Source organism: Megascapheus bottae, chromosome 29, assembly GCF_031878675.1.
Source record: "Megascapheus bottae isolate mThoBot1 chromosome 29, mThoBot2.hap1, whole genome shotgun sequence".
Taxonomy (NCBI): domain Eukaryota; kingdom Metazoa; phylum Chordata; class Mammalia; order Rodentia; family Geomyidae; genus Megascapheus; species Megascapheus bottae.
Window position 1 is genome coordinate 16,636,948 of NC_143537.1, and position 16,331 is coordinate 16,653,278.

A 16,331-nucleotide genomic window follows, 5' to 3' on the forward strand; every position below is an offset into this window, starting at 1 on the left:
TGGACGCTACCACTAAGTTCCGGCGGTGGGGGGGGGAGAGTCATCTGCACCAACGCCAGTGTTGGGCCCCGGGGAGCCACCAGACCCCAATTCCCTCTTCCACACTCGTTAGGAAAAGCCTTCATCTGCCGATATCCACCTTACTGTGGAGGCTCCAGCCTATCCCGGTTTGATCTGATGGGTCCGAGTCTGATCTCTCCACTTCCGGGACGCAAATGGTGAGTCCCGTTCCTCCTCGGCTTCCTGCTTCGGATGCGCTGAGAAAGTGCGGAAGTTGTGTTTGTGGGTGCTCTCTGCTGTGTCCTGGCAGCTGGTTCACGTGGATCGTTTTGGCCATGAGTCCTGGGGCCCTAGGATTCAATCCTGCACTCCGCTGCTGTTCCTGAGAGTCGACCTCCTCTGGCTTTCCAGGTATGCTGCAGCCCCAGGGATTCTCAGTCCCCCAGGGTCCAGGGCTCCCCACTTGCCTTGTGCGGGGCCTGAGGACGCCAAGACCTGATTTAACCCCGGGCATCTCAGTGTCCTCGGCCTTCAAATGGGGCGGCAGTGGCTCATGCCTGTGATCCTAGCGACTCAGAAGGCTGAGATCTGAGGATCCCTGTTCCAAGCCAGGCTTTTGGCTCTTAATAAACTAGTAAAAAATCTCAAAGTGGATGTTTGGCTTAAGTGGTTAAAACCATCTGCCTTGCAGGAAGAAATCAAGCATTGGCATGAGACCTTGAGTTCAATCCCCAGTACTGGTATACGCACACACAAATAAAAATAAATATTTTTGTATGGTTGTCCCCATCTTAGGAAGTAGATCAGGAGTTTGCCTCAGCAAGCCCTACCCTGTCCAGCTGATCTAAAATATTAACTAGCCTTCCTTCTTTTCCAGTTCCTTGATTTTTCTTCAGAGCAGGTCTCATTTGGAGCTCCAAGCTCATAATCTATTCTTACAGCATTCTTTTCTCTAGCAGCACCTCCTTCCCTTTATTGAGAATCAGAAAACTGCTGCTTCTTCTGGGCAGAGGAGTTTGCAAAATGGGTTCCCCTCTTCCCTGGGCCAAGCAGCCCAAGTGAAGCTGAGACCTGAGGATTTTAGCTGGTGCACTGCATAACCATGGGACGGTAAACTGAGGACATTCTCAGGCTGGCACATTGTAACTACTGTATTTAGTATTTACTGCTTGAACAAATTATAGGGAACAAGGTCATAACATGAAGGAACCTACTTAGAGTTTCTTGATTCTTTCCATCTCCTCTTCTAGCTACTTAGAAGATTCTGAAGGAAATTGGATTTGAGATGTGGCTTGTTTGATTTTTAGTTTTTTTTTTTCTTTTTTACATATGTTCCCAGAGTCGCTTGCTGATCAAAGCTGCATACCATCCCAGTTTTTCCACAATAGGGACTCTGATCTAAGAACCCATCTTTAATCTCAGACCCATTTCCTCACCTTTACAATGTAGGATTCACCCAGCAGGGGAAGGGCTTTGGGGACTTTATCCTCCTCCCAGAGACAAGGTTACTTCCAGAGGAAAAACAGAGCTGACCACTGACTGAAACTGAACCAGCTCCGCTACTTTCACACTGAACTCTCCTATTGGAGCAGTTGTGGGCATTAAATGAAATGATACATAATAGAGTGTCTGGCCCTAGTGGCTTACATTTGTAATCCTAGTTACTAGTGAAACTGAAGCCTGAGGGCTGGTGCTTGACTCAGGGCTTGAGTCCTGTCCTTCTGCTGAAGGCTATCGTTCCATCGCTTGAGCTATTGTACCACTTCCATCTTTTTCTGAGTAGTTTATTGGGCTGACTTTAAACTAACACCATCCTCAAATGTCAGCCTCTTACCCGACTGGACTCAACTTTTCTAAAGTCATGTCCCCCCACCCCGTCCCCCTATTCTCTCCCTCCCCCCATCCCTCCCCCCCCCCCCTCTCTCTCTCTCTCTCTCTCTCTCTCTCTCTCTCTCTCTCTCTCTCTCTCTCTCTCGGAACCAGCCACATGCCCCTCTTCCTGGTCCTGAGTTTATTCCAGCCTTGACACTTTTCACCCTATTTCCTCTGCCAGATGTTTTCAAAGCTGGCTCTCTCATCCTACAGGTCTTGGCTTCAATGCCACCTCTTTACAGAGACCCTTTCATGTGTGTCTGTGTGTGTGGATTCTGGGATTTTTGACCCGTTGAACTTAGGATCTGGGCACTGATGCTTAGTTTTTTTTTTTTTTTTTTTTTTTTTTTTTTTGCCAGTCCTGGGCTTGAGCTCAAGGCCTGAGCACTGTTCTTGGGTTTTTCTCAAGGCTAGCACTCTGCCACTCGAGCCACAGCACCACTTCCAGCCTTTTTCTATGTATGTGGTACTGAGGAATCAAACCTGGGTCTTCTTGCATGCTAGGCAGGCACTCTACCACTAGGCCAGACTCCCCGCCCTTAGGTTTGTTTTTTTATGTCAACGCTGGCAATTAAGAAATAGAAAAAAGGAAATGGGGCTGAGGCTCGAGGGTAGGGCTGTAGACTTGAGCTGAAGGCTCAGGGACATTGCCCAGGCTCAGAGTTCAAGCCCCATGACTAAAAACTAAACTAAATTAAACCAAAATGAATTTATCATTTCTACCAACTCCTGGACTGTGGATTCATCTGTAGTGGAGAATTTAATGAACTTGGGACATAAAAGATTCTTCACGGGGCCAGGAGTTTGACCTAGTAGTAGAGTGCTTGCCTAAGCATGCATGAAGGCCCGGGTTCAATTCCTCTGTACCACGTACATAGAAAAAAGCCAGAAGTGGTGCTATGGCTCAAGTGGTAGAGCTCTAACCTTGAGAAAATCCAAGGATAGTGCTCAGACCCTGAGCTCAAGCCCAGGACTGGTTTAAAAAAAAAAAGAAAGAAAGAAAAGATTCTTCACCAAAGAAGGTTTATACTTTTCCAGCCCATGTATAATGTTTGCAGTAGGAAAATCTGGGGCAAAATCACACAAGTTCTTTCCTGACTACCTCATTTGCCTTCTCTTCCAGCCATGCTGCCAGAATCTTCTGTTCATTATCAAAAGCAAGAAAGAATAAAAAGATCTCCGGTGAGTTGCTTTTTATTTCTCTTTGTTTTGCATTCCATTTTGTAATAACCTGGCAGACTTAGCTGCCAAATTGTTTTTGTTTTTATTAAAAATGCTTAACCTGTTCTACCATCTTCATGTGGTTATGAATACCTGTGTGGGGTCCAATCCTTGTAGTGATTGACTGTAGACATCATAAGGTGACATACAGTGATGACCTCCTGTGTGTAGTTATGATCACCTATGTGTGGTGTTAACCTTTAAAGGCTCAGTCCCCTGACACTCATGGCTGCTCTTTAATCCATCTGAATGTAGAGAGTAGCCATTGCACAGCTATTCAGTGGACTCCTAGCTCGCTTCACTCAGTGCTGGTAACTCTATTACTGGGGAATTCAGGGCCCCCTAAAGTAGCTGAGACATTGCACATTTTGTGAATCTTAGGTATCCAGGATTTAAAAGCAGAAGAACAGATTCAGCTTAAGGAACATGCTCATAAGTCAGAGAAAGATGGCTTGTAGATTTAACAGATTGTAACATCTAGCGTTCTGAGTTGAGTGCATATTTGCTTCAGTTTGTTTCTTGTCTTTCTTTCTTTCTTTCTCTCTCTCCTTTTCTCTTTCTCTCTTTTTTTTTCTTTATCTCTTTCTTTTGTTTGGCAGGCGTGGGCTTGAACTCAGGCCTTGAGCACTGTCCTTGGGTTTTCTCTCAAGGCTAGAACCCTACCACTTGAGCCACAGCACCATGCCTGGCTTATTTCTATGTATGTGCTTCTGAGGGATCAATCCCAGGCCTTTGTGCATGTGAGGCAAGCATTCTACCACTAGGCTAAGCTCCTGGTCCACTTTTAAAAATATATTTTAATCAACTGTTTTTGTATATTGTCTTTTTAGAAAAGTTTTCTATACTGTAGAGCAGTAGAAAATAGATTTCCCACCCAGTGTGATTGTTTGTTATGGCAGACATAGAAAATTAACCTTCTGGATGTGTTATTACTAGATTCTTAAAGATTTTACAATATTCTCACAAAAACCATCTTATAATGTCTAATAATATAGTTATTTTGTATTATAACAGGAAGGTGATATTCACAACAGTTTGTGCTAGCAGTTCCTTTTTACCTGGAATGGAAATATCAGGAAAGGGATGACCAGCCTTTAATCTTTGGAAATTTAGTAAGAAAATTGGATAACATAGCATGTTCTTATTTTGGAACCTGAATCAACTTTTGTATGGACCAATCAATCATTAGATACATTCTTGTATACTATTACTCCCTTTAACACTCACCTGGAAACTATGCTTTTTGAAGATCTACTGATGTGGTTTGTATTCCCTGTGATGTCCTGCATGCTTTGATTGCTTATGAGGGCACTTAATATAATAAAACATTATGTCTATAGAGTACGTAGCCCATCATAGATAGTTATGTCTATATAGTTATGTTTATATCTCCAAGACCATGTCCATAACCTTGGGTACCCAAATATTGAGTCATTGCTCTTGTACTGTTTGGATCTAATATCCATATATTAAGGATAACATGCGCCTTTTGTTCCTTTGGTCCTGACTTATCTCACTCAACATGATTCACTCTAATTTCATCCACTTCCCAGCGAATGGTGTTATTTTATCTTATCTGTTGGTTATGTAGAATTCCATTGTGTGTGTATGTGTGTATATATATATGTGTATATCACATTTTTTTATATCCATCCATCTGCAGTAGGGCATCTGAGTTGTTTCCATCGCTTGGCTATTGTGAATAGTGCAGAGATGAACATGGCTGAGCAGGTGTTCTTATTATATCCTGGGTTGTGATGCTCAGGATAGATGCCCAGGAGTGGTATGGTGGGATGGTAGGGAAGATCTATTTTCAGTTCTTTAAGAAATCTCCACACTGCCTTCCAGAGTGGCTGAACTAATTTAACATTCCCATCAGCAGTGCAGTAGGGTTCCTCTTTCAGCACCACCCCACCAGCATTTGTTGTTGTCTGAGTTCAGAATATTGGCCATTCTAATTGAGATAAGGTGGTATCTTAGGGTTGTTTTTATTTGCATTTCCTTTATGACCATAGATGATGAGCATTTTCTCATATGTTTTTCTGCCATTTTAACATCTTTTGATAAGTCTCTCTTTAGTTTCCTTGCCCATTTAGTGATTGGTTTGTTGGGCTTGGGGGTGGGGGATTGGTTTCTTGAGTTCCCTGTAGATACTGGATATTAAATATTTGTCTGATGTATTGTTGATAAATACCTTTCTCCAGTTGGTTGGCTGTCTTTCTACTTTAGTAACTATGCTTTTGTCTGTGCAGAAACTTTTTATTTTTAAGTAGTCCCATTTGTCGAGTTTCTCTCCAATCTGTTGTGACCCTGGGATTCTGTTCAGGAAGTTTTTGCCTGTGCCTATGAGTTCCAGTGTCTCTCCAACTCTATCCTGTAGCAGTTTCAAGGTTTCCGGTCTGACATTGAGGTCTTTGATACATTTTGAGTTAATGCTTGTGCATGGTGAAAGGCTAGGGTCAATTTTTAGTTTTCTGCCTGTGGCCGCCTAGTTTTGCAAGCACCAATAATTGAATAGGCTGTGTTGGTTCTACTGTATATCTCTGGCTCCATTGCCAAATATAAGTTGACTATAGGTATGTGGTTTTATTTCTGGATCTTCTATTCTGTTTCATTGATCTGCTGGTCTATTTTTGTGCCAATACCATGCTGTTTATGTTATTATAGTTCTACAGTAGAGTTTGAAGTCTGGTATTGTAATACCACCTGCATTGCTCTTTTTGCCTAGAATTGTTTTGGCTATTCTAGGTCTTTTGTTGTTCCATATGAATCGTTGGATAACACCTTCTATTTCAGTAAAGAATGCCTTTGGGATTTTGATGGGGATTGCATTGAATTTGTATATCACTTTTGACAGTATGGCCATTTTCACTATATTGGTTCTCCCTACCCATGAGTGTGGGATGTCTTTCCATTTCCTGGTGTCCTGTTTAATTTCTTTTGTTAGGCTTTTATAATTTTCATTAAATAATTCCTTTATATCTTTGGTTAAGTTGATTCCTCAATATTTTATTTTTGGGGGGGCTATTGCAAATGGGATAATTTTCTTGATTTCGCCTTCTGTTTGTGTATTGTTGGTGTACAGAAAGGCTACTGACTTTTGCAGGTTAATGTTGTATCCTGCCACTTTGCTAAAGTGGTTTATTAATTCTAGGAGTTTGGGAGTGGAACTTACTGGGTCACTCAGGTAGAGGATCATGTCATCTGCAAATAGGGATAGTTTAATTTCGTCTTTCCCTATGTGGATCCCTTTGATGTCCTTCTCTTGCCTTATTGCTCTGGCTAAGGGTTCCAGCACTATATTGAAGAGAAGCAGAGGGAGTGGGCATCCCTCTCTAGTTCCTGATGTTAAGATAAATGGTTCCAGTTTTTCTCCATTTAGTATGGTCCTGGCTGTAGGTTTGTCATATAGCTTTAATTATTTTAAGGAATGTACCTCCATTCCTATTTTTTCTAGTGCTTTCAACATGAATGGATGTTGTATTTTGTCAAATGCCTTCCCAGCATCCAGAGAAATTATCGTATGAGTCTTATCCTTAGCTCTATTGATATGATGTATTGCATTGATTGATTTGCAAATGTTAAACCAGCCTTGCGTCTGTGGGATGAAGCCTACTTGATTGTCGTGTATAATTTTTTACATTTGTTTCTGGATTCTGTTGGCTAGTATTTTATTGAGGATCTTTGCATCTGTGTTCATTAGATAGGTCTGTAGTTCTCATTTTTGGTTGGGTCTTTCCCTGGTTTGAGGATGAGTGTGACATTAGCTTCATAAAGTGAGTTTGGTATGGTTCCTTCTGTTTCTATTTCTTGGAAGAGTTTCCAGAGTATAGGTGTTAATTCATCTTTTAAAATCTTGTAGAATTCATCAGGTCATAGGTATATTACTTCTTGAACCTTGATACCCCTTTTGGTTTTCTAGTGTTTTTGTCCCTGTTTCCCTTCCCCCACCCCAGTAAATTTTAATTTTTTTGGTGCTGGTCCTAGGAGCTTCAACTCAATACTGTCCCTCAATATTGTCAAGGCCTCAATACTGTCCCTAAGACTTCTTGCTTAAAGCTAGCACTCTTGAGCCACAGCTCCACTTCCATTCTTTTGGTGGTTAATCAGAGATAAGAATCTCACAGATTTTCTTGTGTGGGCTGGTTTTGAACCATAATCCTCAGATCACAGCCTCCAGAGTAGCTAGTATTATTTCAGCCACTAGTACCCTGGCTAGAATGTAAGAATGTTTTCACGATTAAATGGTAACTTCTGGTCCATTCTGAATAGAATTTTATTTCTGTGAGATTGTTTCTACAATGTCATCCTTAAAAGACAATCTTACTATAAAACTTTTGAGTTTTTTTTTTTCTTAAATGGAAACAGTCCAGTGCTCTTTGTCATCCATGAATTTAAAATATGACCTTGGACTTGGTTTCTCCTCATCATGAAGGTGCTGAGGATACAAAACTGATGGTCCAGTGCAAAGCGAGCACCATAATCATGAGCAATAAGATTTATTCCAGTGTTGAGAGAAATGTGAATGACATCGTGCCTGCAGCCTCAGAAAGCTGAGCTCTTTTGCTGAGGACCCTAAATAAATCCCGATTGAAGTCTGTTGGCTGCTGTCAAGCCATGATTCTGAGGAGACAAGGAGAGTACCATCAGGGTAGTAATAAAGTCCAGGCATATTCTTTTCTGATGAGCTCACTGTACATAGGGACAAGGCTTGGAGTATCTGGAGGCATGAAAGTTAATATATCCTTTATTAGACAGTCTATGCTTTATCCATGTTCCCACAGGACTTCTGATGACAGCTGTATGGCAGACCATTTAATACTGAAGTCATTTCTCAAAAAAAAACCCAACAACAAAACAAAACAAAAGACAGATCTGTTTCTAGGTTATCAGAAGACAAAGATGGTTTGGGGGCGATTATTTATGAGCCAGATTTCTGTTTTCTGCACCAGTCTCTAGGATCTCTGATGAGCAGCCGTCTGCATCTAATTCCACTCATAGTCCAGATGTTCAGGGCAGGGTCTTGCTCAGAGTCTCATTTTGCCAGACAAACGTGTTCTTGAACTCATCAGTGATGACATTGCCTGGCTAGGTGATGTCCCATGCCTGGAAGGTATTCAGATTCTACCTGCATACCATCTTATTTCTGAGGAATTCATGCAAATAAACCAGAGCATTAATGTGACTGTGAAATTCAGACGTGTATTCTAAGTAACAATAAAACTCATAATCTTCTGGGCATTAAAAAAAAAAATCTTATAGAATTCCGCAGTGATACCATCTGGACCTGGGGTCTTTCTGGTTGGCATTTCCTGATTGCTTCCGCTATCTCATTGTATGAAATTGGTTTGTTCAGTTTGCTTATCTCTTCTTGGTTCAATATGGGTAGCCTAGATTTATTTAAGAAATCATCCATTTCTACTGAATTTTCCTGTTTCTTTGAATATAGGCCCTGGTAGTACTTATTCATAATGGATTGACTTTTTTGAATATCAGTCGTGATTGTTCCCACAGGATCTCTAATCTTGTTTATTTGAGTCTCCCCTTTCCTGTTTTTGATTAATCTTACCAGGGGTCTTTCAATTTTGTTGACCCTTTCAAACAACCAACTTTTGATTTATTAATTTTATGTATAGTAGATCTTATTTCAATCTCTGATATTTCCAATTTTATTTTTGTTATTTCTGTCCTTTTAGTTGTTTGGGAATTAAAATTTTTCTTGCTCGTCTAGGTGCTTCAATTTCTTCTTAGGGTTATTTACATGAATTCTTCTGTCTTTTGAATATGGGCTCCTATTGTGATAAATTTGCCCCTTAAAACTGATTTTGCTGTGTTCCGTAAGTTCCTTTGTGATGTATCTTGATTGCCATTACATTCAAGACAGTTTTGAATTTCTTCTTTGATTTGTTCTGTAACCCAGGAGTTATTCAGAAGTGTATTGTTCATCTTACAAGTGTTTGAATATTGTTTTTACACTTTACTAGGTTGTTTAGAACTAGATACCACTGTAGTCAGATAGATTGCAGGGGTTGTATCAGTCCTTTTATCTGCGAAAGCTTTCTGTATGAAGTATTATATGATCTATTTGGCAGTATGTTCCATGTGCTGCTGAGAAAAATGTATAAAGTGTTGCTTTTGGATGGAGTACTCTGTATATTAGGCCCAGTTGGGCTATGGTGTCATTTAACTCAGTTGTCTGCTGATCTTTTACTGAGTTGATCTGTCTTTTGGTGAGAGGTTGTATTGAGTGAGTCTATCTTGTTCTGTAACTCTAAGAGAGTTTGCTTGATGTACTTAGGTGCTCCCATGTTGGGGGAATAAATGTTTATAACTGCAATATTCTGGTTATGAATTGACTCCTTTACGAATATGTAGTGACCATCTTTATCTTATTGATTTTACAGAGAAGTTAATTTTGTCAGAGATTAAGAGTGCTGCTCCTGCTTTTTTGCACAGTGCATTGGAGTGGAAAATTCTTTTCCATCCTTTCACTTGGAGTTTGTTTCTGTCTTTGGCAGTAAGGTGGGTCTGTGTTGTCTGCGCCTGGTCTGGGTGGGATTCCTGGGTCTGGGTGGGATTCCTGCATCTGGATTCTGCTGCTTGTTGGAGTTCAGGGCTTCCCCGCCCAGTGCCAGCAGCCACTGAGCTTTGGTGGCTCTAGGCTTCTCAGCCAGGGGTGGGGTCGGGGTCCACGAGTTTTCAGATTCTTTGGATTCTTTGAGAGCTTTGGATTTAAGCTTTATCTGTGTTTCTTTTCCAGCTTGTATACTTCTCTGTTACTTCTTAAATTTGTAGTTGTTTATTTCTTAAGATAGCTGGCTCCTGGGATTCCCTGATTCTCTTTTTGTGGGAGAGAGCTAGGCTGGGTTCCTATTGTTTTGGTGAGGGCACTTTTTAATTGTAGCTCTAAATGGCTTTTTCAGTGAGGCAGAATATGAAAATATAGGAATTATTGTTTCTCTACTTCACTGTTACCTTGATATGTAGTGAATTTTATCAAAATGAGCTGAAACCATTCCTTCGGACATCTACTTATAACTAATGTTGTTATGCCAGATTATTAGTTCCTTAGAATTTTTATCCTGTCTCTGTTCCTAGCACCAGAAATGTGTTCTGGTGTATTAGGGAAACTTTGTAGTTGCAATTACCTACTGAAATATATAGGGACAAGTAAGGAAGGACGCTGGAAATATTTTATGTAAGACCAAAGCATACATGTACAAGAATGAAACTCCAGAATTGATGTGCTCATGACTTAAAGCTAATTACTTGATGGAAATGTGCCATTGCAGGAGATGGTGACATTTGAAGATGTGACTGTGGTCTTCACCTTTGAGGAGTGGCAGGACCTAAACATTGCTCAGAGGACCCTGTATAGAGATGTAATGCTGGAGAACTACAGCAACCTGGTTTCCTTGGGTGAGCAAAAATCACCTCATCTTGAAAGATCAAATGATTTGTTTTTAGTGGTAAGGTGAATTTTCACTACACTTTCAGTGCTATTTGGATGTAGTGTTTCTGTCCTTGGGAAGTGTCTTCTTTCTTTCTTTCTTTCTTCCTTCCTTCCTTCCTTCCTTCCTTCCTTCCTTCCTTCCTTCCTTCCTTCCTTCCTTCCTTCCTTCCTTCCTTTCTTCCTTCCTTCCTCCCTCCCTCCCTCCCTCCCTCCCTCCCTCCCTCCCTCCCTCCTTTCTTTCTTTCTTTTTCTTTCTTTCTTTCTGTCTCCCCCCCCCCCCCTCATTCGTTTGTTCTTTGTTTTTCTGTTGGACTTCAGATAAGAACTCTGGGCCTGGGTACTCTCCCTTAGCTCTTCAGCTCAAGTCTAATGTTCTTCCACTTTGAGCCACAGCACCACTTTAAGTTTTCTGATGCTTAATTGGAGATAAGAGTCTCATGGACATTTATAAAATGCCTGGGCTGGTTAGAAATGTGATCCTCATACCTCAGACTCCTGAGTAGCTAGGATTACAGGTATGATTCACCTGCACCTGGCAGGGTCATTTCCTTCTAAGGAAACTTCAATTTGATTATATATTCCTGAGGTATTCTCATTATTTAAGTAGTCAGATTAGTAGTCTGCCAAAAATGCTACACTAAGTTCCACTAATAAGAGACTGTCTTCACAAACTTGAAGTGATTATTTTAGTTGGACACACAATCTAGAGTATAATGTATATGACTATTGGAAGTATGATCCAGAAATAAGTACCCTTGGCATTGGGTACCTTGGTTCCTGCTTGTAATCCTACCTATGCAGGATGCTCAAATCTGTGGTTTTCATTTTGAAACCATCAGACAAGTCCTCATGAGACTCTTACCTACAATTAACCACTCAAGAACTGGAAGTAGAGCTTGGACTCAAACTGGTAGAAGGCCAGCATGTAGTAAAAGAGCTGAGTTCAAGCCACACAACAGAAAGAAAATCCAAAGCTCAGGGAAAGTCAACCATGGAGCCAATGAGAAATGAGAAAGAAGATTTAGGAGCAACCTTGTGAACAAGATGTGTGAGACTTTACAGTAGAAATGACCCACCATGAGCCACCATTATTTCTTATCAACAGGGCATTGTTTCCCCAAACCTAAATTGATTGTAAAGCTGGAGCAAGGTACAGAACCATGGATAAGGGAGACCTCAGAAGAGAATTTCACAGGTGAGTTAACACATTTTGCATAGTGAGGGTGGAGCCAGAGCCCAATAGATAAATACATCTTGTGCAGTACTGAGTAGTAATATTCCTAGTTCCCCAGAGTTCTGCGTGTGGCAGAGAATACCTGATTCTTTTTCTCAGTCAAGAATTCACATGGAGTCATACTGAATTTTGTGTGGCAGTAGAGTTAGAAATTCTTTTTCTCTTTGTGGAAATCATTCTGAGAAAAAAAAACAGAAATAGAGAAAAATGAGATTTCAAGGGGTGGGGGCATTGGCTCATGCCAGTAATTCTTGCTACTCAGGCGGCTGAGATCTGAGGATCTCCATTCAAAGCTAGTCCAAGCACTAAGAGACTCGATCTCCAGTTATCCACTAGAAAATGAGTCTGTGGCTCCAGGGGTAGGGCAGTAGCCTTGAGCTGAAGAGCTCAGAGACAATTCACAGGCCAAGAGTTAAGTTCTCACAACCAAATTTTAAAACAAAAAAGAGAGAGAATGAAAGTCCTTTATAACTAGGATAACACAGGTATAGTATAAAAAGAAATATGCCAGTGCTGGTGTCCTCTGATAAAGAAAATGGCTTAAAAGTGGTGGGCAGAGACAGTGATTCAGAATCAAAGATTTTAGTCTAGAGTGGATGATTGACAATATCCTGAGCTGGAGTATCCTTGATCTTTCATGGTTCTGATGGTCAGGATTGCCAGAAAAGGGATTTTGACTTAGACTTTTTGTAAGTTTGATAGAAATGATTTTTCAAAATTCCCACTGAGACATGAGGTAACTGATAGTGAGAAGTTAATACTGAAGAGACTGTATTGGTCTCTGAATCTATTAAATATTCCTGTTCCTCACCTAATGGTTGAGAAGGAAATCAGCAAAATAAACATATTTCAAGAAAATGAAACAAAGAAAACAGCTTATTCCCCTAGGGTAAATAAAAACAATTAACTGAAAGATAAAACCATAAGGATACTACAGATAGATGGTAAGGACTCAACTCAGGTAGTACAAACCTGAATTATTTGAGTAAAATTCTTTTTCTCATATAAAAAGAAGGAAAACAAGCTGGGCAAGGTGGCTTATGCCTATAATCCTAGCTACTCCGGAGGCTGAGATCTGAGGATCACTGTTCAAAGCCAGCCCGGGTACTAACAGCCAAGAAACTGTTATCTCCAATTAACTATGAAACAACTGGCAGTGTTGCTGTGGCTTAAGGGGTAGGGCAGTAGCATTGAGTTGAATAGCTCAGGGATAGTGTCCAGGGCCAGAGTTCAACTTCATGACTGACAAATAGAAGAGGAAGTATTAAATAGTACCTTATGTAGAAAAAAATAATGTATTTCTCATAAATTGATTCCTATTTTTTTTCGTCTAAGTCCTAACAGTTAAGATGGGAGACAAATGTCTTTACCTTTACATTAAAATCATATTTGGATCTTATTTTTTTTCTTTCTTTTTTTTTTTTTTTTACTATGACTCATTTTAGATGACCAAGAAAAGGAAGAAATAATTAAAATCTGCCCGAAAAATTCAGGTGAGCATCCATGTGATGTAGCAGTCACAAATAGTTATACAGTTGAAGAAAGAGTGAGATTAGTAAGAAGTTTTGATTTGCATTCAAACCATAAGGCAGAGCTGAGTAGGAATAATCGGCATTCCTTAAAGATGAAGACCAAAGAATTCAGTGAGTGTCAGAACACGCTTCTTTATAGTAAGTCTGATGAGATACATGCTGCATATAGGCCAGGTGTGTCTCCTGTAGGTGAAGAATCCTTCAGATATGCACACTATTTTAATCAATTTGAGAGTCCTAATGAGCTGCAGTATTTTGAATATGGTGAAGATGGGAAGTTATTACACTCAGAGACCATATATTTTAAGCATAATTGGGTTTTTATGGGAGAGTCTGACAATAACCACAAGGTGCACAGAGAAGATTATGAAAAGTCTATTCACCATACCCAAGCAGTAGTTCAGAGAGGGAGGAAAACACCTGAATGTAATAATTGTACAAAAACATTCTACTTAAGACCTACAGTCACTACACATCAGAGAATATTAACAGGAGAGAATCCTTGTACACAGAACGAGTATAAGAAACCTTTCAGAAAGCAAATGCATTGTAAAAAATCTCAAGGCAAATATCCAGAGGAAAATTCATATGAGTATATCCAATGTGAAAAATCCATCTCTCAGGAGTCAGACCTGTCTTTACAACCTCAAACACTCACAGATGAGAAGCCCTATCGATATGAGGAGTGTAGGAAAATTTCCACCCAGAAGTCAGCTCTTAGCAGGCATTGTAGAATTCATACAGAAAAACGACCACATGATTGCAAAAACTGTGAAAAGTCTTCCACCAAGAATATAAAACTTACTGATCATCAGAGAACACAGAGAGAAAGACCTTTCGTATGTAATGAATGTGGAAATTCATTCGCCTGGAAGGCAAACTTAATTGTCCATCAGAGAAGACACACAGGAGAGAAACCTTTTGAATGTGACATGTGTGGAAAGTCTTTCACCATCAAGTCAAACCTAACACTTCATCAAAGAACACACACAGGAGAAAAACCTTATAAATGTAATGAATGTGGGAAGTCATTCTCTCAGCTTAGAAGCCTCACTAACCATCACAGAACCCACACAGGAGAGAAACCTTTTGGATGTGAGGAATGTGGAAAGTGGTTCAGCCTGAAGACACACCTTATTGTCCATAAGAGGATACACACAGGAGAGAAACCTTATGAATGTACCATGTGTGAGAAGTCTTTCACTCAGAAGTCAAAGCTTATATATCATGAGCGAACACACACAGGAGAGAAACCCTATAAATGTGACATTTGTGGAAAGTGTTTCATTGATAAGTCAAGTCTTAACATCCATCAGAAAATAATACACACAGGAGAGAAACCTTATGAATGTAAGGAATGTGGAAAGTCATTCAATCGGACTAGAAACCTCATTGTCCATCAGAGAAACCACAAAGGAGAGAGACCTTATGGATGTGAGGAATGTGGAAAGTCATTCAGCTGGAAGGCAAACCTTAAAACCCATCGGAGGAAACACACAGGAGAGAAACCTTATAAATGTAACATTTGTGGCAAGTCTTTTACTATGAAGTCAGGCCTTATACATCATCGGAAAATACACATAGGAGAGACCTTAGAAATGTAATATTTGTGGCAAGTCTTTTACTATGAAGATAGAGCTTACATATCATCAGAAAACACACAGGAGAGAAACCTTATGAATGTAACATGTGTGGAATGGTTTTTACCCTGAAGGGAAGCCTTACAAAACAGAGAAGACACACAGGAAAGAAGGCTTATGAATGTAGCAAAGTACCACTATACCAAACATTAAGTTAAGATATCAATACTGAAATTATTGGGGCCGGGGTGGGAGGAGGGGAAAATGGAGACCAAGTCATGAGAAAGGGTATCAATGTTTGTGAAGTAATGCACCTTCTATCTGGTAAATATAATGTAACCCTTATATTACAATAAAAAATATATGGAAAAAATTTAAAAATACTGAAATTATTAATGTTAAATTAATCATATATAATACAAATATCATTTAATAACATGCAATTGAACATAAATAAAATGTAACTAAGTTAATATTAAATATGAATAGTGAAATTATTGACATTGTATTAGTCTTAATTAGAATTTTATCATATGAATTACTTGTTCAGAATAGCTGTGATTCAACAAATCAGTCTATACGTGCAGTGCATCTTGATGTCACCATTTTCATCATATTCCCTTGTACCAGAAGGGTATCAAAAGCTTGGAGATGACTTCATATCTGAGCTAACATATTAGCTTTAGTATTTGTACCATCTCCAGTAAATCTAAAAGTCAGAATCAAATATACAGATAAGCAGACAAACATATGCCCCCAAACACACACACACACACACACACACACACACACACACACACACAATTATTACAATATACAAAAAAATATTGACAGGGCCTAGCATGCATGAAGACCAGGGTGTGATTTCTATTAATATAATTCGATATGTTGCAAATACATTTTAATAATAAAATAATCATATATTTGTCTTTTTTTTTTTTGTCACAGGGCTAGTACTGAGGTCCTGGGCATGGTCTCTGAGCCTCTTTGTGCTCAAGGCTCTACAGCTTCACTTCCAGATTTTTGAGTGTTTAATTGGAAATAAAGGTCTCATCTGAACTTTTCTGCTCCAGCCCTGATCCTTAGATCTCAGGCTCCTGAGTAGCTAGGATTACAGGCATGAGCCACCTATGTCAGGCTTAGATATTCTCTTTTTAAACATATATTTGTTTGTATATTTTATATTAGATAGTATTCACTTAGTGAAAGTTCCTATTAAAATCTAGTTTATAATATACAATGAATCTTAGGACAAACACTAAATAGAACTATGTTAATCTCCCTAGTAGTGCCCATTGTCTCCCAGCTTCTCCCACTCCCTTTCTTTGTCTTCACTGAACATAGTAACTGGCTATTTGCTTGTGGCATCTCTCCTTAAGTCAGTGTTAAGTGAAGTCTGGTTTCCAGGGGAAGCCTTCATAGAAGCCATATTAGCTAAG

At 39.7% G+C, this 16,331-nt stretch overlaps 1 protein-coding gene across 1 annotated transcript; it reads left to right on the forward strand.

Moving 5' to 3' along the window:
* Positions 1-223: 223 nt before the first annotated feature.
* LOC150044893 (uncharacterized) lies at positions 224-15,292 on the forward strand. The gene is made up of 5 exons (XM_090320775.1): positions 224-411; positions 2,996-3,054; positions 10,386-10,512; positions 11,652-11,741; positions 13,226-15,292. The coding sequence occupies exons 2-5, from the start codon at positions 2,998-3,000 to the stop codon at positions 14,914-14,916; spliced, it is 1,965 nt and encodes a 654-aa protein (XP_090176901.1). The 5' UTR covers positions 224-411; positions 2,996-2,997; the 3' UTR covers positions 14,917-15,292.
* The last annotated feature ends 1,039 nt before the right edge of the window (positions 15,293-16,331 follow it).